Source organism: Chelonus insularis, unplaced genomic scaffold (genome assembly GCF_013357705.1).
Source record: "Chelonus insularis isolate UGA/USDA-ARS -01 unplaced genomic scaffold, ASM1335770v1 contig_23_pilon, whole genome shotgun sequence".
In the NCBI taxonomy this organism is placed as follows: Eukaryota; Metazoa; Arthropoda; class Insecta; order Hymenoptera; family Braconidae; genus Chelonus; species Chelonus insularis.
Window position 1 is genome coordinate 517,696 of NW_023276443.1, and position 26,852 is coordinate 544,547.

The window sequence follows — 26,852 nt, forward strand, 5'->3', positions numbered from 1 at the left end:
AGAGATCGCACTTGATGAACGATGATTATCGTCTTCGTTATTCATACTTGGCGCGTATTTTTGTGAAGTCCGTTAGGGCTGTTTTTGGTGTGATTTCACGATTTTTTGTACAACAAACAGAATATGTATCATTCGACTCCGTTACGACGACATGGAATTTTAGAACAGACATTACTATCTGTATATAGATAGTATAGTACCGGACATAAATGCTGTTCAATTTTTTAAGGGTTATACAGGCGATTTCCCTATACCGTCCTATAGAAAATCTTGGGTCGGCGAATGTTTGCCGAAAATCAGTCGTACCAATTTTTGACTGTGTAGTTGGCAGCCTGCGGGCATTAATTAAAAAAAAGCGAAAGGCAACTCAGTGTGATAAAATGACGGAGGGCGCTGCAATCGTTTATTATTGAGTTATGATAATGTAGAAAACATAATTATTTGGAAAATAATATTTTCTTAACTGTAAGATGGCGCCTCAGGATAAAAATTTTAATAGTACAGAAATTGTCAAAAGTCTCTTTAAGGCTGGGCTGAAGTCAGAAAGTTTCCCGGAGTTGACTTTACGCCCTCGTGTTGTGCGGCAAAAGGCCGAAGCTTGACATCAACTGAAATTGAGTAGGTAACAGGGAAATCGTTCGAAAAATGATAATTTTCAGGGATGCACTACAAAAAGAGAGCCTTAGGGCACTAAGAAATTTACAAATTTCAGAATAATCTGTTCCTAGCAAGACAGAGCACAGAATACATCTATCTATCTCCGTCTTATTTTTCAGAGAAGACTGCGAGTTCGAACAGTTGACGAGCAAGCACATCCCCCACCCTCTGTTACCAAGCCTGAAGCTTATAATATCTAAACGTAAACAAAGCAAATGAAAATATGCTGGCTCTATAGTCAGAAGGTTCGACAGTTATTTTACCGAACGGTGTTCGATTCAAATTGCGGCAAAATTGTTTTTTTATTTAAATTGCATGTAATTGCAATTTTATCATGCCAAAAATGAGTTTTGAATTTCAATTTTTATGTAAAACTATTTTTTAATTAATCGATGACAAATGAGAAAATATTTGAACAGGGCCATTAACCTTTTTTTTGTACAAATACATTGATAATAGCCTTTTTTAACAACTTATTAACAATAAAAAATAGTTTAAACAATCCGCGGCGAGTTCCGGCACTTTCCCGGCAAGTTCTATCCCCACTCTCTGTGCCCAAGCCTGCAGCTTATAATTTTCAAGCATCTTTAACATTATTGGAACCATAATAGCTCAGTGGTTAGAGCACCAAACTTTTATTTTGCTGGGCAGGGTTCGATCCCAGTCATAGGCAATTGTTTTTTCTTTTTTTTGCTTAAGTGACTTTATATACTTATAAATTAATTCATATATTTGATTAAATTATTCTTTCAATTAATTACGGAAAACAACTTGTTTTTCTGAAAATAAGCTGAGGGTGAGGAACGAGTTACTATGAATTCTCTTTTTCGAAAGTGTTGTCTTTAAAAGACAATAGGAATTGATTTTGAACTTATATAAACAACCAATTTTTGTATTTATATAAAATTTTAATGAAAAAAAAAAAGGAAAAAAAAAAATTGGCTATGACTGGGATCGAACCCTAATCGGTAAAATGAAAGCTTGGTGTTCTACTCACAGAGCTAACACATCATCTCTGACATTACGTTTATGTTTATAAATTGTATAATGCAGGCTTGAGTACGAAGGGTAGGGATAGAGTTTGCCGGCGAAGTGCCGGAAATCCCCGTGGATTATTTCAACTACTTCTAAATATTTCTAAGGGCGAGTTTCACCACATAGCAGACTGCTATTGTGTACCAACTTAAAATTTTAAAAATGAAAGAAATTACCATTTGTGCCATCTGGCGAGTTCTGGTGAAGTAACTTATGTTCTTGGAAAGAAATTTCAATATGGTTGACCGGCAAAAGTGATTGTAAACAAGAATAAGACTGAATAGGTAAATTTTACTCCTTATAACTTTTCTTTCACTTATTTACAATAAATATTAGTAAGTATTATTACTGAATCATGTATTAGCTAGAAAATCGTTTATTGAACAAATGTAAACAAATAGTAGCAATTGTTATTAGCATAGAAATTGAAAGAAGTAAGGTTAAAGGCTCATTTATGTTCATACATTTGAATCAATGGAAATGAATGATTCATTTTAATAATGTAATTTCATTCTAGATTATTATTGAAATGTCACAAAAACATTATTCCGTTGATGACAAACTAATACTAATTGATTTGGTAAAGCAACATTCAAAAGTGGTGGAGAATAAGAGAACTGATTGCAGTCGGAAATCTCGAAAAAGATGAAGCATGGAGTGTCATAACGGAGACATTCAACAAGAAAGTTGTATTCAAACGAAATACTGCATCCTTGCGAAACTGCTGGCAGCATATAAAACAATGTGCTCGAAAAAATGCAGCACAATCTAAGCAACGAACACGTGCTACAGGTAACCTAATAATAAATAAAATCAATAATAATTCGAATCCAGACTTACTATCAATTATCATTAATACTAATTTTTACAGGTGGAGGTGTTAATACAGGTCAAATGAGTATAATTGATATGGCAGCATTGGAAATAATTCATCCATTCTCTGTAGAAGGCCTACAGAATATATTCGATAGTGATGCTGAAAATGAATGTCCTAACAAAGTAGTGTTTGATGTAAGTTGAATTATTTCATTTTATTCTAGAATTTTTAGATCTTAATACATGCATTAATTTTTATTGAGTTTTCATAGATTTTTAGTTATTAATTGTGACACAAAATGATAATTTAAATAAGAAACATTTAGTTATTATTTTTTATAGCATTTACTTCAAACAAAAAAAATAGAAAAATGGAACAAATGGGACCCGAAGAAGTTAAAAGCATCATTGAGTGCTCCTTTACGTAATGCCGTCAGTAATGTTTCACAGCAAATTCCTAGTACATCCACGGGCATTACTAATGCATCAAGACAAAAGTGGTCTGCAACCGAATTAACGTCTCTTAAAGTAGAAGCTTTTCAATTACTTAAAAAAAGTTTAACTGAAAACCAAGCATTAGAAAAAGAATATCTAAAAACAAAGTTAGCGCAAGAAAATCTCGAACTGGAAATTCTAAAAGCTAAATGTTTTGGTTTGAATAAAATGAAAAAGAACAATTCTAGTAATGATAACATAAAGAAAAATATAGCTAGCCATGCTAAAGTACAAAAACCTGATTATAATGATGAGAATCAACAGACTGCTTCTCAGAATGATGATTCGATTTTGCTTAGTTCCGAATCCGATTAGAGGACATAGATATATGATATATTTAAAAACGAAAGTACAATTTTAACAATATAGTCTAATAACCAAATATTATCGTTCAAGTATTAATTATAGTTCGTTAATTCGTTTTTAAATCTTAATATTTACATGTGAGATTGAGCATATGTTTCTTCTTAAACTTGAATGAAAGAATTATTTCATAAAATTTTATGAATAACGTTTAGTATTCTTCAAAAAAGAATGATCTATGTGCAAAAGTATTGTTATTAGTAGATCAGCATTTAATATGTTAAAAAACAAATTAGTATAAGAAAATGTTATTTAGTTTTATGAAAAAAAATATATTTTTTATGCACGTGATGAAAGTATTACTATGCAATATGATTGTGATTCTAAGTCGATAAGTATTGCAAGTTCTATCATTAATAAATGTTAAATCATATTTAATTATTAATAACATTAGTACAAAACATGAAAAAATTATTAATTCGTAGTTTAGTAACTCGACATTTTGTATTTTTTTGAGTTAAAAAGATCTTAATATTACTTTTGTGAAAATGGCAACATGTATGATTAAAAAAGTTTAATATACACTGTATAACTTTATTATCACAGTTAAAAATAAATAAACATCTATAAACCTTTGTAAACGACATTCTTATTATTGCATTATCATGTTATTATTTTATTAAATCTTTTTACAGATAATAATCTAAATAGATGTATAGTAGATGTAATGTACACAATCAAAGCATATCAATGATACCCATTCAAAGTAAACTGAAACAGAGTAGACTCAATAAATTACAACCCTGGTGGAAATATATCTACAACTTTCTACGTGACTCTACAACAAATTACAATTTTTGACAACATTTTGCATGGTTGTGTAAAATTGTAGTTTGTTGTAGATATATTTCCACCATGGAATATAATATAATAATCATAATATATATTAATTTTCAATACTTACTTATGAAAATAATTATTTATTATATGTCTCTGCTGATTTTGTATAAGTTGCTGATGAGTTTCAGGAATTTGATCATAAGCTCTTTGATTTATTAGCGATTGAGGAATTGCTCTTCTTGTCACATTATATAACACAGCGGATGCAATTATTGCATGCATACTCAACTCTGATTTAAAAAACCTGGAACCTATAGTTAAAACGGCGAACATTCGTCCCCAAACACCAAAACATCTCTCAACCATCGTTCGTGTTCGAATTTGTGACTCATTATAAAGGACTTCAGCTGGAGTCATAGGATTGTGCAATGGTGTCATAATAAATGGCACTTGAGAATATGCAGAATCACCTACAAGCAATGAGTTATAGAATTCACCGTTTTCGAATCGTCTTTTTATTCTAGAATTGTCAAATATGGTAGCATCGTGTGCCGATCCAGGCCAACGTGACACAATATCTATAATCTCCAATCTCGAATTGACAATGACTTGAGTGTTGATTGAAAAAAACGATTTCCTATTCCGGAATAACTCTGCATACTCTCCACCTGTAATATTGATACCTTAAATTGTAATAGTTTACATAATTGATTGAAATTATATACATGTATGTATATATCGCATTATAACAAGATGAGTTATTGTATATGTATACATACCATACGAACAAACCCGAACATGGACGCAATCGATAGCACCCAGGACACGAGGAAAGGCGGCTTGACTAAAATTTTGACTATGAATAGCTCTAATTTCTTGATGAGAAGGCGGTATATAGATGTAACGTTCCCTCAATCCAGCAATTGCTTCTGATACTCTATGCACGATTCGCCAAACGCTAGTTTTGCTAATACCAGTAAAATCTCCTATTGTGATGTAAAATGATCCAGTAGCTAGAAATCTCATAGCTACAAGCATCTGGATCATTGGTGGAATCGCATTATTGCTGAAAATTGAAATGAATGTACATGAAATTGAAATGCCTAGAAATAATCTATTGATATGCGCTTAATATTAAATTTATTACATACAGTGGTGAGTCAGGAGTTATTCTTGCCTCTATTTGCTCAAAAACTACCCTTGTCATTGCTTTGGTTAGGCGAAATCTTTGTACAAAATCTTCGTCATCAAAAGTATCGAACCAATTCATTCGAGGACGAATTATCCGAGACCTTCTGACAATATCATCATCATCATCGTCGTCAAAAAGAATCAGTAGCAAAAGATTATTCATTCTCCTGAACAAAATAAATCATAGCATACAGATAATATTTATGAGAAAAATTAATATAAATTGCAGTTACCTGCACTATATTAAGATAATTAAGAAGTTTATTTATCAATAAGTGATGATTAATGAGTGAATTAAGTGAAAGAAAAGTTATAAGGAGTAAAATTTACCTATTCAGTCTTATTCTTGTTTACAATCACTTTTGCCGGTCAACCATATTGAAATTTCTTTCCAAGAACATAAGTTACTTCACCAGAACTCGCCAGATGGCACAAATGGTAATTTCTTTCATTTTTAAAATTTTAAGTTGGTACACAATAGCAGTCTGCTATGTGGTGAAACTCGCCCTAAATTGCTTAAAAAAAAGCTACGTTCATGTAGCTATAGTAAAAAAAGTGTTTATAACCCTGTTCATATGTTTTCCGACTCGGCGTCGATAAATTACATAAATAATTGAGAAAAAAAAAATCAAATCGTTGTAAACAATTACTTTTGGCATGTTAATAATATAATTACATGCAAATCTAACAAATAAAAGAGAAAAAAAAACTTTATCATGACTGGAATCGAACCCTGCCTAGTAGTCCAATGAAGGGATGGCCGAAACTACCATTTTGGGGAAAAAGAATGAAACCAACGCGAAAATGTTCGTAAAAGTCGTAGGAATATTATTGTAAAAAGTCAGCATCCTAAACGTAAAGGAACCCTTGCAAAAAAATTGCGAAAGCGTGCAAAAATGACTTTTTCGGTAATATCTCGAGAACGGCTGGAGATATGAAGAAAAGTTTTAAGTAAAAGTTGTAGAGAATTAAATTCTCTACAAAAAAGTATTTATACATTTTTTACGTATCTCTTACCGTTTATTAATTATACGCCATCAAAGGTACCGTGGAACGTCGAATTTTTCAAAAAATTATTGTAGATGTAAAAAATTTTTTTTTTAAAAAAGACCAAATCAGAGGGCTTCTTCATTACTCTGACAATATTTTTAAAGGTTAATGAGCTTTTCATTAATTAATATTAATTTGAAAATTTCAAATTAATTTTTTTTACACTTAATCGAATTGAATTTTTTTTTCTATACCATTCGATTCAGCGTAAAATTTACGTTAAAGTATGCTCTCGTACTTGGATTTCCATTTTAATCCACGTGAGATTGATTAAAAAAATGAATTGGGGGACTTTCATTTCTTACGGTACTGCCGCTGAGAGAGAACGACATATCTCTCCTTCTCATTCGCACTCATTATATTTTTCTGCACATGCGCGGCGCATAGAAAAGTGTAAGTGCGAGAGAGAACGGCAGTATCTTCCGTTTCACTTGCACTCACTACATTCTTCTGCACATGCGCGGCGCATAAAGAAGTGTAAGTACAAGAGAGAACGGCAGTTTCTTCCGTTTCTCTCACACTCACTACACTTTTATACACATGCGCGGCGCATAAAGAAGTATAAGTGCAAGAGAGAACGGCAGTTTCTTTCCGTTTCACTCACACTCACTGTACTTTTAAACACGTGCGGAGTATACGACAAAATATAAGTGCGAGTGAGATCGCATACTCCGCTAGTGGAAGCGCAACAGATAGAAAAGGGCCCATTGAATCCTACTGTAAACATATTAAATTTTATTACTGCTATTATTCTAGATGAATAGTCAGCAGCTATGGACATTCTTGATGTTGAGTCGAAAATGCTTTTTCACTCAAGTTGAAAATCTTTAAAAATTTTTCTAAGTTTTTAAAATAATTTCAAACTATGGAAAATTGGGTTAAAAAAAGTAATCATTTTTATATATACACATCGATAGAGAATTTAATTCTCTATCGAATGAGATCAACTTTTTTTTTATTATTTATATGTTGCAAAATACAAAAATTTATCAAATTTTGCAACATTTTTCAACGATAATGTAATTATAACATTGTTTCATACATGTGTGCAAATTTTTAAATATTTTTAAAAAATTTAAAAAATTCTTTTTGAAGAATTAAAGAAAAATTCTTTATAAGGAAAGAAAAATTCTTTTTCAACAATTAAAAATTATTATCATAAATAAAATTACTACCATCAAGCTGTAAATTTACACACATATTCACAACATTTATACAAACATGTATGCAAATTTTTGAACTTCCCCAACAACCGGAAGTTGCCAATCAAATTTATTAAAAAAAAAATATGTAAGAAAAGTATCTTCTTCTTGAAGAATTAAAAAATATTATCATCAATCAAATTGTTTTAATACAACTGAAAATTTGCACCCATCTTCTCAAGATGTATACAAACATGACTATAAAATTTATTAAAAAAATATAAATGTATAAAAAAAAATTTCTTTTTTCGAGAAACAGGAAAATTATGTTTTATTCTTTATAATTTCTCTTGGCTCCAAAAATGTGAGAACATCTGACTATTTTATGAGTCTCACTTACGCACATGCGCGGATCCCTTAAAGCATGATGGTCTGTGGCAAAGTAGGGATGCAGGTATGGAAGTGTCAGACCCATGCCTTCGTTCATGGACCCCTCCGTCCAACAACGACGATGGCTATAGATTTTGCACTTCGGATTACACACGCAGCATATTTCTAATGTTGCGCACGCACTGTTCTTTTTGCTCTATCTAATTCAATAGGTACGACTGAAATAGATGAAACATAGTCCATTTGCCTTCGCTTCGGCGTCATACTGACTTTACTTTACCCTCAACATTCTGTGAGTTTGGTACGATTTTTTACGTTAACAGAATATTAGTAATTCCTTATTCAATTATTTCAACATTCTTTCTTAACAATTATAAAAAAAAATTTCTTTTTAAAGAATTATAGAAAAAAATCTTTAGAAGGAAAGAAAAATTCTTTTTAAATAATTAGAAAATATCACTATAAATAAAATTACTACAATCAAGCTTAAAATTTGCACACATATTCTCATCGCTTCAACAAACATGCGTTCAAATTTTTAATTCCCCCCGATAACCGGAAGTTGACAATCAAATTTAAAAAAAAAAAATGTAAGAGAAATATCTTCTTCTTGCAGAATTACAAAATATTATCATCAATAAAGTTATTTTAATACAACTGAAAATTTGCACACCTTCCATGATCATTTTACTAAATATTTGTTTGTGGACAGTTGTTGTGGATATAAATAAATACAACGAATTAAAAGTGAGCTTAGATTTGTATTTTTATTTAATAATAAATTAATAATTGTCGAAATCGATTTCCATCGGTTCAGCAGTGTTAGTGTGATCTAACTCTTCTTCGATTTGCTCCTCCGTTTCCGACTCTTCCTCCAAATATTCTTCTGCCTCAAGTTCATCATTATTTTCTTCTTCTTCACAAATTTCTGCAGTTTGTTCTGCCGGTTGTATCGCCTTGTTTTCGCAAGCATTCCCTTCACAGTTCTTACAAAGCTGAGTACAGCGAATACCACTCTTTTTACACGTGCAACGGCTACTCGAACAGTCCGTGCATGAACAACGAACCTGGAATATAATTTTATTATTTTCAGTACCTTTGTAATTACTCATAGACTTTAAATTACTTTCGTTCCTTAATTACCTGTTCAAGTAGTACATCTGGTGCGGGCGGTGCTGTTGTCATCACTGGATACATGATGATTTGGAATATTCTCTTCCATCCCCATTCTTCAGCGTCCATGTTTCTTCCAAGCCATTCTTGTACTTGTAAATAGACTCTTTTTGTATGCTCTAGAAGTGCTGCTTGAGTTGGAGGTAAAGTAGCTAATGACGATTCTTTATTATTATGGAATATCGTTTGATTAAATAAGTAGTATCTTAGTTCAGCAATTGTTGTAGGTTGCTCTTTTGTATTATTACTAAGATAAAGCTGGAAAATTATTTTTTCTGCAACTTCATACAAAATTCGTTTTTCACTGTTACTACTGTAAAAAGGTTTTATCATATCTGTTAATTGTGCATCTTCGAGAAACAGCTTTACTAATCTCTTTTTGCCTTTATTAAATAGGGCACTTGTTGAATCACAGCCAGAAAATGCATGGACGAATAGAATGAAATCTTTGAATAGCTGATTGGAATGTGTGTCATAAACTCTGCTCTCAGTTTTACCTGATCCCATTTTATAGAAATATATGATTGTGCCAGGTGAAGTCAGACCGACTAATAAAACAATGAGATCGACATCATTACCTACAACTACTACCGATTTTGATACACGATTCTTCAATTCGATTGCAGTAGTTACAATCAATGTGTCAGCATCTCCATTTGCCACTTCAACATGAATGTTTGATTGCCTCAAGGATTCTGTTAGTAAATTTATGAATTTATGTTTATTAGCAATATTTGCTAAAAACTTTTCACGTGTTAATAATACCATCAAATCCATATTGATATTAACATCTGGAGCAAAATTTTTTTCATTACGACGAAATCGTTCATATGTTTTTACAGCAACATTTTCATTACTGTATCCATCAAAAACTATGTATGCTTCCGGGAAATGTCGATGAATATATGAAACATAAAGATCACAAATATCTCGGAATGTTTTACTATGCGGCCATTGTACTTGGTGTAATAGCCATCCTCCATCGATGACACAAACGGATTCTTTCAAAATTTTACTACTAGCGTTTATTGTTTCAAAAACATCATATAAATCTGATTTCGTTCCTTTCCTCATATATCCATTTTCATCGAATAATGATAACGGAAATGGAGATAATTCATACTCCAATGCTGTACGTATTAAATCGGTGTTGTTGGTCAAAAGCTTGGTAATTCTTTAATTGTACTTCCTTCATATGAAATATGATCAGCTGGAGTATACGCAGCAATGCCACCTAAACAGTGAAAGGTTTCACGACCATCTGAAGTACTGGCATTGTGGTCAGTATTATCAAAAACATATTGGACAAATGCATTTTCGATTTTAGTTGTTTGTGGATGAATAATCGTTGAAGCTTCGTGGAGTTGAATATTATGGTACGACGAACATATTCCTAATCTGTTTAATAAATTTATAGCTAATTTTGATCCCGTCTTACGATAAATGTACGTTTCTATAGATAATTGAAGACATGAGATAAATGATTTTGGGCGAAGTGCTGATATAATAGAGTGGGCAAGATTTTCAATTTTGATGTAAAGTGAAGATTCATGAGACTGCTCCTTTCCATCTGTTATTATTAATCTGTGTAAAAAACTATTAAGAAGTGGAGGTATGTCTGATGTAACAGTATCGAGAAATGCCTGAGGTGTAGGATAAGTTGTTGTGTTGTATCGAAATTTCTTAATTTCATCTTGTAAAATCTCGGCACATACTTGAAGTATAGTTCGTTTGGCGGATTCACTGACAGACTCACTACCACCATACCAATCGCTACAAATTTGTGCCATATTATGATATTTGTAATATTATTGGTTCTTTGCCTTTATGTTGAAATATAAAAATGTCATCTCCATATTTTTTTTTTAAATGTCGAAATAAAGTTCGAGTGGAAATTTCATAATTATCATCATCGTCCATTAGTGCTTTTAAAGTCGAGTAACGAAATTTAAATTCACCACTAGATTCGATATGTTCATATATTCTTTGAAAGGTAACATCTGTTTCTTTACTATTGGTAGATGAGGGTTTTTTGTAGAGTGGTAATATTAATTTTATATTACATGTTGTATGATATCGTGCCTTCGCTGCAACAATAGATTCGATGCTTTGTAGACGTGCGATAATAGGAGCTCCAAAAGAATCATCATGTTCTCTAGCAGCAGCAATGAAACGATCTTTCATTCTATTTTCGCTGACGATCGATCCTGGTTTCCTTTTATCCCATACATTACCACATATGAAGCATAGCTTGTCGAATTGAAAATCATTTTGAAATTCAGAGAATGATGTAGATGATCCAGAGGCGGAGGGAGAAGAGGGTATTACGTCTGCTGCTGATTGCAGATTAGAAACTATTTCAGAAGATTGTCGCAACGACATTGTGTTAGGTTCTCTTAACGATACAGCGTATCGTTTCCGACAGTTAATATGAAAAGTATAATTTTGTTTACCAATCCATTGCTTCCATTTATCGTCACCTTTTTCTTGGCTTCTTTTAATCAACGTTTGTAGTCCTTTTTCATAAACCACAGTAGTCGAGTCGGCAGCTAGTTCTTGCAAACAAATGGAGCACAAAAGTGAAGAATCCATTATATTTCAAAAATCTGCAATAAAATGGGAATGTTGACGTTAAAAAAATGAATTTTCAAAAAAAATGAATACCAAAAAAATTTGAAGCTGTGACATATAGTTATGTGGGACTTTATGTTATAAAATTGAGTAGTAGAAAAGGTCTGTCAGAGTCAAGCTGTTAGTTAAGTTACCTGAGGAGCGCTTCAAAGTCAAAAGTACCCAATATACCTGACTCAAAAGGTAATGGGCATCAGTTCGAATCTGTTGAATGCGTCATAACGAAAAAGTGAAACTAACGGTATACACAAACAACAAAAGTACGTTATAGTTTAATGTATGAAACTATAATATATGACATACATGTAATGTAATATATATAGCATCGTATTGGAAAGGAAAAAAAAATTATTTTCCAATAATGATATTGACATACATTAATATTGCAATAACTAGCATAACGAGCGTATAAGTTGTTTATGGAAAGAACTGTATGAGAAATTACCCTGGCAAAAAATAATTAATAGATAATAAGTAACATCGTATGAATGCATGGCAATAAATATAATGACATAAAATAATTATTATGGGGGATATGTACCTTACACTCAATGCAATATATTCGTTGCGCTGAACACGTGGTGACGCTCCAAAAAAATTCCAGAAGCTCTGATGTTTGTAATATCTGCAATGTTCACGTACACTCACAAAGTACAATACGCACAAACACAATTTATAATTGTTAAGAAAGAATGTTGAAATAATTGAATAAGGAATTACTAATATTCTGTTAACGTAAAAAATCGTACCAAACTCACAGAATGTTGAGGGTAAAGTAAAGTCAGTATGACGCCGAAGCGAAGGCAAATGGACTATGTTTCATCTATTTCAGTCGTACCTATTGAATTAGATAGAGCAAAAAGAACAGTGCGTGCGCAACATTAGAAATATGCTGCGTGTGTAATCCGAAGTGCAAAATCTATAGCCATCGTCGTTGTTGGACGGAGGGGTCCATGAACGAAGGCATGGGTCTGACACTTCCATACCTGCATCCCTACTTTGCCACAGACCATCATGCTTTAAGGGATCCGCGCATGTGCGTAAGTGAGACTCATAAAATAGTCAGATGTTCTCACATTTTTGGAGCCAAGAGAAATTATAAAGAATAAAACATAATTTTCCTGTTTCTCGAAAAAAGAAATTTTTTTTTATACATTTATATTTTTTTAATAAATTTTATAGTCATGTTTGTATACATCTTGAGAAGATGGGTGCAAATTTTCAGTTGTATTAAAACAATTTGATTGATGATAATATTTTTTAATTCTTCAAGAAGAAGATACTTTTCTTACATATTTTTTTTTTAATAAATTTGATTGGCAACTTCCGGTTGTTGGGGAAGTTCAAAAATTTGCATACATGTTTGTATAAATGTTGTGAATATGTGTGTAAATTTACAGCTTGATGGTAGTAATTTTATTTATGATAATAATTTTTAATTGTTGAAAAAGAATTTTTCTTTCCTTATAAAGAATTTTTCTTTAATTCTTCAAAAAGAATTTTTTAAATTTTTTAAAAATATTTAAAAATTTGCACACATGTATGAAACAATGTTATAATTACATTATCGTTGAAAAATGTTGCAAAATTTGATAAATTTTTGTATTTTGCAACATATAAATAATAAAAAAAAAGTTGATCTCATTCGATAGAGAATTAAATTCTCTATCGATGTGTATATATAAAAATGATTACTTTTTTTAACCCAATTTTCCATAGCTTTGAAATTATTTTAAAAACTTAGAAAAATTTTTAAAGATTTTCAACTTGAGTGAAAAAGCATTTTCGACTCAACATCAAGAATGTCCATAGCTGCTGACTATTCATCTAGAATAATAGCAGTAATAAAATTTAATATGTTTACAGTAGGATTCAATGGGCCCTTTTCTATCTGTTGCGCTTCCACTAGCGGAGTATGCGATCTCACTCGCACTTATATTTTGTCGTATACTCCGCACGTGTTTAAAAGTACAGTGAGTGTGAGTGAAACGGAAGAAACTGCCGTTCTCTCTTGCACTTATACTTCTTTATGCGCCGCGCATGTGTATAAAAGTGTAGTGAGTGTGAGAGAAACGGAAGAAACTGCCGTTCTCTCTTGTACTTACACTTCTTTATGCGCCGCGCATGTGCAGAAGAATGTAGTGAGTGCAAGTGAAACGGAAGATACTGCCGTTCTCTCTCGCACTTACACTTTTCTATGCGCCGCGCATGTGCAGAAAAATATAATGAGTGCGAATGAGAAGGAGAGATATGTCGTTCTCTCTCAGCGGCAGTACCGTAAGAAATGAAAGTCCCCCCAATTCATTTTTTTAATCAATCTCACGTGGATTAAAATGGAAATCCAAGTACGAGAGCATACTTTAACGTAAATTTTACGCTGAATCGAATGGTATAGAAAAAAAAAAAATTCAATTCGATTAAGTGTAAAAAAAATTAATTTGAAATTTTCAAATTAATATTAATTAATGAAAAGCTCATTACCTTTAAAAATATTGTCAGAGTAATGAAGAAGCCCTCTGATTTGGTCTTTTTTAAAAAAAAAATTTTTTACATCTACAATAATTTTTTGAAAAATTCGACGTTCCACGGTACCTTTGATGGCGTATAATTAATAAACGGTAAGAGATACGTAAAAAATGTATAAATACTTTTTTGTAGAGAATTTAATTCTCTACAACTTTTACTTAAAACTTTTCTTCATATCTCCAGCCGTTCTCGAGATATTACCGAAAAAGTCATTTTTGCACGCTTTCGCAATTTTTTTGCAAGGGTTCCTTTACGTTTAGGATGCTGACTTTTTACAATAATATTCCTACGACTTTTACGAACATTTTCGCGTTGGTTTCATTCTTTTTCCCCAAAATGGTAGTTTCGGCCATCCCTTCATTGGACTATAGCAAAATAAAAGACCGATGCTGTAACCACTGAGCTATTATGGTTTCAATACGCTTATATATGCTTAAAAATTATAATCTGCAGGCTTGGGCACAGAGAGTGGGGGTAGAGCTTGCCGGGAAAGTGCCGAAACTCGCCACAGATTGTTTAAACTACTTTTCAATGTTAATAATAATATGATTAACTTGTTAATAACATAACATTGTTAATACATGTAAAGATGTATAAGTTGTTAAACACAGGCTATTATCAATGTATTTATACAAAAAAAAAGTTTATGGCTCTGTTCAAATATTTTCCGACTTAATGTCAATAAATTCAATGAGTAAAGAGAAAAAAAAATCAAATCATTATCATGGATTAATTATGGCATGTCAATATTATAATTACATGCTAATCTAACGAATAAAGTAGAAAAAAAAGTGATTATGACTGGGATCGAACCCTGCCCGGCAAAATAGAACTCTGACGCTCTAACCACATGGCCAGCATAATCTCGATATTGAGTTTATGTGTATTTGTTTTTATACTTCATGCTTGGATACGCCGACTTGGAATTGAGCTTCCTTATTAACATTTATACCTAATAAAAATGATAATAATGGATAAATATATGTATTTAAAGTTATTTGCAGGTATTATATTAATTAATGTTAAATGAGTATCATCATTTTCATTTATTCTAACTGCAATAGTCATCAAAGTATAAGGCATTGTAAAGCGATACACTATGTTTACATCACATACATATATCACCCGTACACACTCATACACAAATTACTCACCAAAATGCAGGGCACCATCAGTTCTGGATACGGATTGAGCATTTTTTCAATATGAATGACTGAAGTCATCTGCGAGCATAATGCTGTCACCTATCAGGATTTTTTCAAACTAATTTTCCGGAGAATATCATCTGGAATACAATATTTCTAATTATTTCTAAATTATTCAATTTTATACTATGAATTGATTTTTTTGACATTCAGACAGGTGGCAAAGACTGACGCAAACACGAATTTTGGGCGAAAAACGTTTAAAAAAGAATAATTAGTGATTTTTCATCTGAATGATGTGGCCGCCATCTTGAAATTTAAGCGCGGCAAGTCAATTCATAATTTTTTCATTATTTTTTCTAATTTTTTTAATAAAAATATTCACTATATACAAAAAATTGTTGTTTACGTCAGTCCGGCATTAATTCCTCTGTAATTTGGTACCTAATTTTATAGAAATAATCGTAAATTGGCGAAGAAATTAGAAATATCCCGATCCCGTGTATTTGGATAGGGGGAATCAGTCGCCTTTCTGACTTCAGCCCAGCCTTAAAAACAAACATTTGACAGATTATAATGTTAAAAGAAGAAATTCTTGAAGATCACTTACATGGTCACTGGAAAAGAATGCAAACCCATTTATATACATATTCAGAGTTAGCATAGATTGGTGTACCAGCAATGAATATTGGAAACGAAGCTCATATTCTTACGTGGAGTGTCAAGCAAATGCAATAGACAAATTAATTAGTCAGGTGAGGTAGCCGAAAGATGCGATTGAATAAATCTATTGCCAGCAGCATTGGTAGTAATTTAAATCGCTTTGGAGGTGCTCAAGATTTAAATAAAATGCTACTGACTGATGATTATTTCAGTGATGTTAATCCACGCAGTATGCGACGTTTAATGAATGTTTTTTATGTTATGGGTAATTTTTGTTTCACATTTATTTTTCATATTTTAAAATAATTGAAATATATTGTGATAAATTTTTTATTTGCAGGAAGACTATTAAAAGCATTCCAGATTGACTTTAATTGGTATCATTTAGCTAGTTGGATCAATATTACTGTGCAGTGGCCTTTTAAACCTTCTTGGATGATTCTTCACTATGAAATGTATGAAGACACTTTTGAAGATTCAATGTCTTTGAAGACATTGTATGATAAGTAAGTATTGATTCAATTGTCTGAAGACAAATGTTTAGAACAAACAAATTGAATTTGAACTTTTTTTTTGTTATTTTAGAATTCGTTCACAAATTCCAGTACTTAAAAACGTTCAACTTCTCTTAGAAATGGATAGAGATGAGCGTAAACTCGATGTTTTTCTAATATTTCATCGCTCCAGTCTTCTAATTAGTGATATGAGAATATTCTTGCCATTTACTATTAATCTTGATCTTTATATAAAAAATAAAATAAAAGAAGAGCAACAAAGTATTGAAGAAGATGTTCATTTAGGAATATATAAAAATCAATGGCAAAAGACAAATGAGTCATGGATTCCAAATAGAACTAATTTGACAAATCGTCATGCTAAATTAGTTAAAACTCCAAGTTTATCGGGACCACCATTCCCACCATTAGGACCTTGGGCTATTCCTCCAGTCTATGATTGGCATCATCCTTGGGTCCAAATACCACCAACTGAACCTCCAGTTAAGCCTCTTCCAGTGACTACTACTTTACCATCGGAAATTCTTGAAATAAAATTATCAAGTTTATCTGTCAATAATATTTGTAATCTTCTATCAAAAATTGATGAATTAAACCCTAATAAAGTAAAGAGTTATAAGAGTATCGTTAGAGAAAATAATATTACTAGAAAAGTCTTGTTCCACTGTGATTTATCAGAATTAAAACAAGTACTTAATATAAGTTTTGGTGACTGGGAGATTTTCCGAATAGTTATTGTATCACTTCGAGAACAGGAACGATCAGTATTTTCAGTTTGTAAAGAAGGTTCACGTAGTGTACGATTTACTGTACGACCTGAACCAAATGACCGCAAAGGTATTACAATTTTAAATTAATATTTAATTCAGTATTCAAGCAATACTTTTTTTCATACATTTGCAATTTTTTTTTGTAGAAACAAGAGAGTCTCAAAGTAGTTTTCAAATATATTCCACTCATGGAGATAAAGAAAAGCCCACAAGTCGAACAGATGGATCATCAAGACGTGATCCAACAAAATATTCAATAATGGAAAAGCAGGTAAGAATGTATAAAAACAAAATACTTTAAAATAATATCAAATGATCAGATACTTAGTTATTTACTTTTATCATGTACACAAAATTTCATGACGTACGGAATTAGTTCTAAGTAAGAAACACAATCATTTTAGTGTTTGCAAAAGTCACGATTAAATCAGCTTGTAATATTTTTTATATTTGATTATTATTTAAATTGTTTTGATAGACACTACAATCTGATTTTTTAAATGACTCTTTTGTTAGTAATAATCATTGAACAATAAAAATTTTATTATGTTTGTGTGAAATTTTATTTCAAGTTATTTATAATAAGATAATAATCATAAAACGTATGTTAAATAAGTGTTTCAGGTATTAGGTGACTCTAGAAGAACAGATGATCTGTGGAGCTCTTCAAACATCGAACGAAGAAGCATGTGAAGATGTTTTAGATGTACCCTCACCTACTGTAGTACCTCCAGACTCACTTCCAGATGAGTCTTCCTCCCTACCGCTTACACTGCCTGTGGTTATTGTTGAAAAACCACCAAAGTCTGATGACCAAAGCCCTGACAACAACGAATATGGCACTCATTTCTAGTCTGATTAATATCAAAATGATACATTTGTGAAGATATTAGATTAGTTTGTTTTTACTTTGAACAGTTTTATTTTCCATTTATTGCTGACTATTTAATATCAAATAAAAAAACTAACTGTGTAAACAAAACATTAATTAATCCAGTTATCTAAATTATTTTTAATATTTCATCAAAGTTACCAGCGAAATGAGTAATAATTTGCCTGTAAATTCCATAAGTGAAAGGAGAGATTACAACAGTCATAAGTTTCCTAAAGATTTAATGAAGTCTGTATGTTTTCCATTATTTAATAAGTTAAAAATTTATTATTAGTTGAGTACAAATGAAATGATTGTAAATAGTGTAAATAGATGTACTATTTTATGTTTTTTACTTCACCTTGATAAGTTATTACGAAATATATTCCGAAATTTTTTTAGATAAGATAATGAGGTTCTATTTTTTTTTAAGACCTTGATAATTGCAAGGATAAAAGCACATGGATTTCAATTGGTCAAATTTTTTTTTTTCTTTTTTTCATATTTATTATTTATTGTTTTTTTACATAGTGTTTCATTTAAAGGCTACAAAAGAACTCTTAGTTACATAATTTTTTTATGTTCACTAGTAGATTTAATTAAGACAGGTCCTTATAAGTTATCGCGGATATTATCTTCATTATATTTCCGTTGAACATACTTATAATACCAATGGATGTACTTATACACATGATAATAATTATTTCTCCTTTCATCCCTTGGTAGTGATCGTAGATACTGGAATGAATAATCAGTATCAATATTTTTATTATTATTGTACTTTATCTATAAAATTATAATTCTGATATTTACGTTATATCTTTCAACCATCCGAACAAAGCGTTGATAGCATTGTTCAGCTGTGAATTGTCTGGTCAACCTGCTATCTCTTGTCATTTCGCTGAAAGAAATCATGTTATTGCATTAAATTTTATAGCGATACAAACTTTATCATCGTCTCAATACTGTAAAAAGTTTTTCATACTTACTTCCAATAATTTTCATCCACCAAGTTGAAGACGTCATTCCAGTTGCGTGTATTGAATTCTTTATGAAAATCATTAGTTCTCATAATAGCTAAAATAATGTCATTGTGTTGACCCCCTAAAAAGAATTGTAACTATTACAATAATGTTCGCGAGGAAAAATGAATATATGTAATTAATTTATATACTTAACATGCATGAATATGCTAATAATTGTACAAAGATTGCAAGAAATATCTCTTACAAATGCAACTCTTTGTTTGCGAACGACATCATCTAATGATTTCAGCAGTTTCAATCTATCATATTTTTAATATTTAATACTCATTTGGAAAGAATTTATTTACTTACAGAATACTTCAGCACCGTTTGTATCCATATTTAGATTTTCCTTTTTATTAGACGGGTTTAATCGTACAATTAACCACGCTTTGCTGCGACAGAATCCTGTTCTTTGTTTTTTTAATGATTCTTTTACTTTATTCTATACGACGCATATTAAGTCACTCATACAATTTTTTAAAATTAGAACTAAGCGCCATCGGCACTTTGCGGTGTTTCCGGACAAAAACGAATGCGAAATAAAATTGCTGTAAAATACTGAAAAACACGTAACGAAAAATGTTGTATTGCATTGAAAATTAGTTTAGTAATTTAATGAAACGTTCTGTAATATTTGTGGAAAAATAAAAAATGAAAATAAATCCAAAAATTCAATCAAAAGGAAAACCACATAGTGGTGAATGGATAATAAATGGATATTCATATCATATAGACAAAAAACACGTAAACAAAAAAGGTATTATGACAACGTAAGTAAATGAATGTTATGTAGAATTGTTATTGAAAATAATTTAAAAAATAATAATTGTTAAAAGCCTTGAAACTATTTAACCGTTAAGAGTATGTTGTCACTATTTTCTTAACTTTTTTTTTCGTTTTGTATCATGTCAAGATATTTAAAATGCATAAAAAAAAATTGTAACGGACGAGGCCTCATACACAACAATAATTTTCAAGAAAACCATGATCATAATCATTTACACGACCCGCTGCTAACAGAAAAACAAGAATTTCAAAGCAGTTTGAAACAATGCAGTTGCGTATGTTTTACTACTCCTCGTCAGATATACGCAACTGTACAAATGCAGTAAGTTATTACTTGTTGCACATAAAAATATTTTATTTATTTTATGACAAAAATGTATGTATGAAAATTTTTTAGTTTTCCTGAAGCAGCCGCTGAGAAACCTTTATCTATAGTTCGTCGATCAATTCAGAATTATTGTCAGCAATTGCAACCAGAAAGGATCAGTTTAAAACATTTGAACGACAGTTTAGATAGCTTTATCCAATGTTTACAGTTACCAGAAAATTATAATCAACTACAATATGGACTGGGAAAAGAGTACCAATTAAAAATTAAAATTCAGAAATTCACAGTTATAATAGAAAAAATCAACATTCCTGCAATAAACATACTTTTTTTTGATGAACAATTCATTACAAATATGAGCTCGAAAATCAAGACGATTATGATTGATGCCACTTATCGATGCGTACCTAAATTACAACAGAAAAATATGCAGTTGCTGACAATTATGACAAGAGTTGGTAATGAAGCGGATAGAAAAGGAGCAGTAAGTGATCTATCATAATACTTAATAGTTGTCTCTGAAGTTCTTGAAAAATTTTTGTTACATTGAAGGAAATCTGTCTGTAGAATAAATATTGACTTACTATAATAGTTATATTATTCTTGTGAGGTAATACTATTTTTTAATTCATTTCAGGCTATTCCATTTATGTGGATAATGATGACCCGGAAAGCCGAAAAATGTTATGTTAACATATTCCAATTCATGAGGACGAAATTTCCAATGATACATCCAGAAGTGTACATTTCAGATTTTGAATCAGCCATTCATAACTCAATAAAACAGGTGTACCCAAACATTGTCGGCAGACATTGCTATTATCATTATTCTCAAGTGAGTACGAAATACTATAAAATTATTAAAATCTGTGTTTTTATTTTTTAATACTTGACACAAAATAAAGAACAATTTTTTGTAGGCTTTAATCAAAAAGGCGAAATCGCTCCATGTCATTGGTAAAAATATCTATCCAGCAACAGACCCTGACATTTACATTATTATTAAAGAATTAATAGCCCTAGCATTAATACCATTGAAACAAATTGCAGCAACATTCTGCACCATTAAGTCAAAATGCACAGAAGAATTTGGTACATATTTTGACAGGTTTTTACAATATTACGAAAATTATTGGATAAAAAGAATTACCCCATCTGGCTTTTCTGTATACGGCAATCATTACGATAGAACAAATAATTGTATCGAATCATACCATAGAGGGTTGAATAATTTATTACCAAAAAATCCTCATCCAAATTTTTTTTTATGTAAGTTGACATGTATACTGCTCTTTCTCATTTTATTTATGTAACTTGTAATATTAATTGGGTTAATTTTAGTCGTTATCAAATACAAACAAATTGATGGACGAACAACGTGGAATCAATTAGAAAGAAAAACTTTTTGTCCGAGAGAACAGAAGACAGTAACAAGTGAAACAGACCAAGAATTGGCAGAATTTTCCGATATCTACAAAAGTTCAATAGAAAATAAAATAGAACCGGAGAACCAGAATAGCCTTCATCACATAAATAACTTGAAAGCAATTCAAAAACTAATAGAAAAAGAAAATAATATAGTATCTAATCAGCTAGACAATATACCCACTGAATTTATTGAAATAGATGAAGAAGAGAAACTAAGTACATCACCGCCACTGAATATATACATACGAAAAGATAGTACGAGAGATGAAATATTGGAGTTATTTAAATTTATACGAAGACGATATTTGCAAAAAAATAACCATCAAATATTAATTATATTGAATGAAAATGACATAACAGTTCCGACTTATGAATAAGTACGGAGATATATCAACTTTGTTATCAGTATAATTTTATAAATAAAGTATAATTATAATAAAAATATTGACAGTTATTATTTATTTCAGTATCTACCATCACTATCATTAGGACTTTCAGGATCATCATGAACTGGTACCCAATGATAAATAGGTGATAGTTGAAGCAATACGTAGTCAGTGTCTGGAGCAGTTGTAATGCTGACAGATCATGCTCGACCATTTAGAACATAATTGTTTTATTATTCAACATTCTTTAATTTAAGACTAATTACTAAAAGATTTAGGTACTTTAAGATAATGAAATTCATTTAACGACCTGGCCTGACATCTAGAAATATACACACATGCATGAAATTTTAGTTTGCTACAGACTTTTTTGTAAACAAATAAAATCGTACAACAATTATTTTTTAAATGTAACTGTTTATTGCCATTATTAAGGTTTAACGATATCCAATAATGTTGGTTTTAATTATGAATTATTTAAATGAGTTATTCTAAATAAACGGAGATCTTTAAAAAATAATATTAACAACAATAGCTGTACATCTTATGACAGTTTCACATCAAGCTATTATTTTTGTTAAATTGATCTCTCAATTCCACATGCGTAATGGACAAATAAATGTTCAATACGATTTTATCGACGTGATTGCTAATTAAGCACACAAAACTTTACATTACTCTAAAAATAATTTCAATGAAAAGTTCATAATTACACATCAATAGATCGTATTTTATAAAATGTCTTTAAACTTTTATCATTTTTAATCTTTTTTATTACAATCATTTCATTTGTACTCAACTAATAATAAATTTTTAACTTATTAAATAATGGAAAACATACAGACTTCATTAAATCTTTAGGAAACTTATGACTGTTGTAATCTCTCCTTTCACTTATGGAATTTACAGGCAAATTATTACTCATTTCGCTGGTAACTTTGATGAAATATTAAAAATAATTTAGATAACTGGATTAATTAATGTTTTGTTTACACAGTTAGTTTTTTTATTTGATATTAAATAGTCAGCAATAAATGGAAAATAAAACTGTTCAAAGTAAAAACAAACTAATCTAATATCTTCACAAATGTATCATTTTGATATTAATCAGACTAGAAATGAGTGCCATATTCGTTGTTGTCAGGGCTTTGGTCATCAGACTTTGGTGGTTTTTCAACAATAACCACAGGCAGTGTAAGCGGTAGGGAGGAAGACTCATCTGGAAGTGAGTCTGGAGGTACTACAGTAGGTGAGGGTACATCTAAAACATCTTCACATGCTTCTTCGTTCGATGTTTGAAGAGCTCCACAGATCATCTGTTCTTCTAGAGTCACCTAATACCTGAAACACTTATTTAACATACGTTTTATGATTATTATCTTATTATAAATAACTTGAAATAAAATTTCACACAAACATAATAAAATTTTTATTGTTCAATGATTATTACTAACAAAAGAGTCATTTAAAAAATCAGATTGTAGTGTCTATCAAAACAATTTAAATAATAATCAAATATAAAAAATATTACAAGCTGATTTAATCGTGACTTTTGCAAACACTAAAATGATTGTGTTTCTTACTTAGAACTAATTCCGTACGTCATGAAATTTTGTGTACATGATAAAAGTAAATAACTAAGTATCTGATCATTTGATATTATTTTAAAGTATTTTGTTTTTATACATTCTTACCTGCTTTTCCATTATTGAATATTTTGTTGGATCACGTCTTGATGATCCATCTGTTCGACTTGTGGGCTTTTCTTTATCTCCATGAGTGGAATATATTTGAAAACTACTTTGAGACTCTCTTGTTTCTACAAAAAAAAATTGCAAATGTATGAAAAAAAGTATTGCTTGAATACTGAATTAAATATTAATTTAAAATTGTAATACCTTTGCGGTCATTTGGTTCAGGTCGTACAGTAAATCGTACACTACGTGAACCTTCTTTACAAACTGAAAATACTGATCGTTCCTGTTCTCGAAGTGATACAATAACTATTCGGAAAATCTCCCAGTCACCAAAACTTATATTAAGTACTTGTTTTAATTCTGATAAATCACAGTGGAACAAGACTTTTCTAGTAATATTATTTTCTCTAACGATACTCTTATAACTCTTTACTTTATTAGGGTTTAATTCATCAATTTTTGATAGAAGATTACAAATATTATTGACAGATAAACTTGATAATTTTATTTCAAGAATTTCCGATGGTAAAGTAGTAGTCACTGGAAGAGGCTTAACTGGAGGTTCAGTTGGTGGTATTTGGACCCAAGGATGATGCCAATCATAGACTGGAGGAATAGCCCAAGGTCCTAATGGTGGGAATGGTGGTCCCGATAAACTTGGAGTTTTAACTAATTTAGCATGACGATTTGTCAAATTAGTTCTATTTGGAATCCATGACTCATTTGTCTTTTGCCATTGATTTTTATATATTCCTAAATGAACATCTTCTTCAATACTTTGTTGCTCTTCTTTTATTTTATTTTTTATATAAAGATCAAGATTAATAGTAAATGGCAAGAATATTCTCATATCACTAATTAGAAGACTGGAGCGATGAAATATTAGAAAAACATCGAGTTTACGCTCATCTCTATCCATTTCTAAGAGAAGTTGAACGTTTTTAAGTACTGGAATTTGTGAACGAATTCTAAAATAACAAAAAAAAAGTTCAAATTCAATTTGTTTGTTCTAAACATTTGTCTTCAGACAATTGAATCAATACTTACTTATCATACAATGTCTTCAAAGACATTGAATCTTCAAAAGTGTCTTCATACATTTCATAGTGAAGAATCATCCAAGAAGGTTTAAAAGGCCACTGCACAGTAATATTGATCCAACTAGCTAAATGATACCAATTAAAGTCAATCTGGAATGCTTTTAATAGTCTTCCTGCAAATAAAAAATTTATCACAATATATTTCAATTATTTTAAAATATGAAAAATAAATGTGAAACAAAAATTACCCATAACATAAAAAACATTCATTAAACGTCGCATACTGCGTGGATTAACATCACTGAAATAATCATCAGTCAGTAGCATTTTATTTAAATCTTGAGCACCTCCAAAGCGATTTAAATTACTACCAATGCTGCTGGCAATAGATTTATTCAATCGCATCTTTCGGCTACCTCACCTGACTAATTAATTTGTCTATTGCATTTGCTTGACACTCCACGTAAGAATATGAGCTTCGTTTCCAATATTCATTGCTGGTACACCAATCTATGCTAACTCTGAATATGTATATAAATGGGTTTGCATTCTTTTCCAGTGACCATGTAAGTGATCTTCAAGAATTTCTTCTTTTAACATTATAATCTGTCAAATGTTTGTTTTTAAAGAGACTTTTGACAATTTCTGTACTATTAAAATTTTTATCCTGAGGCGCCATCTTACAGTTAAGAAAATATTATTTTCCAAATAATTATGTTTTCTACATTATCATAACTCAATAATAAACGATTGCAGCGCCCTCCGTCATTTTATCACACTGAGTTGCCTTTCGCTTTTTTTTAATTAATGCCCGCAGGCTGCCAACTACACAGTCAAAAATTGGTACGACTGATTTTCGGCAAACATTCGCCGACCCAAAATCTTACAGCATTCATGTCCGGTACTGTATAATAGTCTTTAGTCTGGTAGTATTTAATTATCAACTCAATAAAACAAATATCAGTGCTCTGCAGTGGTCTGGGTGCGACCCGAAAGGTCCACACGACCAACTTCCCAGTGAAAAAAATAAAAAAAAAATTACGCGTTAGAAGAATCCAAATATATTGCATGGATCTATATTTTCATTGTTTATAACAGATTTAATTGTTATAAACAAAAAAAATAAGTTTCCATTCATGTCGTACGGTTGGTAACTTTTTTTTAGCGAAAGAAAAAATTACGCGTTAAAAGAATTCAAATATATTGCATAGATCTCTATTTTTATTGTTTATAACAATTAAAAAATTTTTATTCAAATATTATTATGATCGATAATCATTTGTTATTAACAATGTTCAATCGTTATGAACACAATTTCTTATTATTAACAATAATCATTGACTATTTTATTATCCTCAACGTTTTTTTTTCCATCCCAACACAAGTTCAAAATTTCTTTATTGCTGATTTCGTTTTTTAAAAATTTTTTTTTTATGAAATACTGTCATCATATTTCTGTACAATTATTTCAATCATTTAATATTCATATTTTTCAAAAGATCTCGAAATTCCGTCTAAAAAATGGTATAATTTATAAATTGCAGAATTTAGGTAGTTCACTATTTTTTCAGTTTTTTGATTCTGCATAAAAAATGGCTCTACCGATTTTCCTTAAAACTTTTTCAGTTCTAAGTTACGTAATTACGCGTCGAATGCAATTGGTCCCACATCGATATTATTTTTTGTTCTCGAGATAATCAAGGCGAAAAATAATTCCGAACGCACGTACGAACATACGAACATACGCACATACGAACATACGCACATACGAACATACGCACATACGAACATACGCACATACGTACATAGACACACACAGACGTCCACGTAAAAACTATCGTATTCAACTCTGGGGACCTTAAAACGTGGAGATATGTCAAAATTAGCGATTCGCAAAATCGGACCCATTACTATAACTTCCCACTGGGAAGTTAAAAATTGATATC

At 30.8% G+C, this 26,852-nt stretch overlaps 5 protein-coding genes across 5 annotated transcripts; 2 read left to right on the plus strand and 3 right to left on the minus strand.

The window, feature by feature from the left end:
* The first annotated feature begins 1,839 nt into the window (after positions 1-1,839).
* Positions 1,840-3,454, plus strand: LOC118064535 (uncharacterized). The gene is made up of 4 exons (XM_035079214.1): positions 1,840-1,976; positions 2,210-2,484; positions 2,564-2,703; positions 2,851-3,454. The coding sequence occupies exons 3-4, from the start codon at positions 2,587-2,589 to the stop codon at positions 3,316-3,318; spliced, it is 585 nt and encodes a 194-aa protein (XP_034935105.1). The 5' UTR covers positions 1,840-1,976; positions 2,210-2,484; positions 2,564-2,586; the 3' UTR covers positions 3,319-3,454.
* A 432-nt stretch (positions 3,455-3,886) lies between these two features.
* Positions 3,887-5,803, minus strand: LOC118064599 (putative nuclease HARBI1). Its single transcript, XM_035079299.1, has 5 exons — positions 5,668-5,803; positions 5,298-5,504; positions 4,926-5,212; positions 4,271-4,814; positions 3,887-4,077 (listed from the first exon to the last, which is right to left on the minus strand). Exons 2-5 carry the CDS (start codon positions 5,498-5,500, stop codon positions 4,068-4,070), a joined length of 1,044 nt encoding a protein of 347 aa, XP_034935190.1. The 5' UTR covers positions 5,501-5,504; positions 5,668-5,803; the 3' UTR covers positions 3,887-4,067.
* A 2,689-nt stretch (positions 5,804-8,492) lies between these two features.
* LOC118064534 (uncharacterized) lies at positions 8,493-10,862 on the minus strand. The gene is made up of 2 exons (XM_035079213.1): positions 9,063-10,862; positions 8,493-8,986 (listed from the first exon to the last, which is right to left on the minus strand). Exons 1-2 carry the CDS (start codon positions 10,164-10,166, stop codon positions 8,702-8,704), a joined length of 1,389 nt encoding a protein of 462 aa, XP_034935104.1. The 5' UTR covers positions 10,167-10,862; the 3' UTR covers positions 8,493-8,701.
* A 5,296-nt stretch (positions 10,863-16,158) lies between these two features.
* LOC118064561 (kinase D-interacting substrate of 220 kDa-like) lies at positions 16,159-18,220 on the plus strand. Its single transcript, XM_035079244.1, has 6 exons — positions 16,159-16,322; positions 16,398-16,563; positions 16,643-17,115; positions 17,179-17,409; positions 17,489-17,613; positions 17,959-18,220. Exons 1-6 carry the CDS (start codon positions 16,166-16,168, stop codon positions 17,971-17,973), a joined length of 1,167 nt encoding a protein of 388 aa, XP_034935135.1. The 5' UTR covers positions 16,159-16,165; the 3' UTR covers positions 17,974-18,220.
* Positions 18,221-23,256: 5,036 nt separating this feature from the next.
* On the minus strand, positions 23,257-25,318 carry LOC118064562 (kinase D-interacting substrate of 220 kDa-like). Its single transcript, XM_035079245.1, has 6 exons — positions 25,155-25,318; positions 24,914-25,079; positions 24,362-24,834; positions 24,068-24,298; positions 23,864-23,988; positions 23,257-23,518 (listed from the first exon to the last, which is right to left on the minus strand). The coding sequence occupies exons 1-6, from the start codon at positions 25,309-25,311 to the stop codon at positions 23,504-23,506; spliced, it is 1,167 nt and encodes a 388-aa protein (XP_034935136.1). The 5' UTR covers positions 25,312-25,318; the 3' UTR covers positions 23,257-23,503.
* Positions 25,319-26,852: the final 1,534 nt, after the last annotated feature.

Coding starts and splice junctions, on each gene's coding strand:
- LOC118064561 (XM_035079244.1), top strand. CDS start 16,166: ATGCGATTGAATAAATCTATTGCCAGCAGCATTGGTAGTAATTTAAAT. Junction 17,116..17,178: donor TCTTGAAATAAAATTATCAA/GTTTATCTGTCA, acceptor ACCCTAATAAAG/TAAAGAGTTATAAGAGTATC. Junction 17,410..17,488: donor TGAACCAAATGACCGCAAAG/GTATTACAATTT, acceptor TTTTTTTTGTAG/AAACAAGAGAGTCTCAAAGT.
- LOC118064562 (XM_035079245.1), bottom strand. CDS start 25,311: ATGCGATTGAATAAATCTATTGCCAGCAGCATTGGTAGTAATTTAAAT. Junction 25,080..25,154: donor GAATGTTTTTTATGTTATGG/GTAATTTTTGTT, acceptor TTTTATTTGCAG/GAAGACTATTAAAAGCATTC. Junction 23,989..24,067: donor TGAACCAAATGACCGCAAAG/GTATTACAATTT, acceptor TTTTTTTTGTAG/AAACAAGAGAGTCTCAAAGT.
- LOC118064534 (XM_035079213.1), bottom strand. CDS start 10,166: ATGAGGAAAGGAACGAAATCAGATTTATATGATGTTTTTGAAACAATA. Junction 8,987..9,062: donor CAGATGTACTACTTGAACAG/GTAATTAAGGAA, acceptor ATTATATTCCAG/GTTCGTTGTTCATGCACGGA.
- LOC118064535 (XM_035079214.1), top strand. CDS start 2,587: ATGAGTATAATTGATATGGCAGCATTGGAAATAATTCATCCATTCTCT. Junction 2,704..2,850: donor CTAACAAAGTAGTGTTTGAT/GTAAGTTGAATT, acceptor TATTTTTTATAG/CATTTACTTCAAACAAAAAA.
- LOC118064599 (XM_035079299.1), bottom strand. CDS start 5,500: ATGAATAATCTTTTGCTACTGATTCTTTTTGACGACGATGATGATGAT. Junction 5,213..5,297: donor ATAACTCCTGACTCACCACT/GTATGTAATAAA, acceptor TTCAATTTTCAG/CAATAATGCGATTCCACCAA. Junction 4,815..4,925: donor TGTTCGGGTTTGTTCGTATG/GTATGTATACAT, acceptor TCAATATTACAG/GTGGAGAGTATGCAGAGTTA.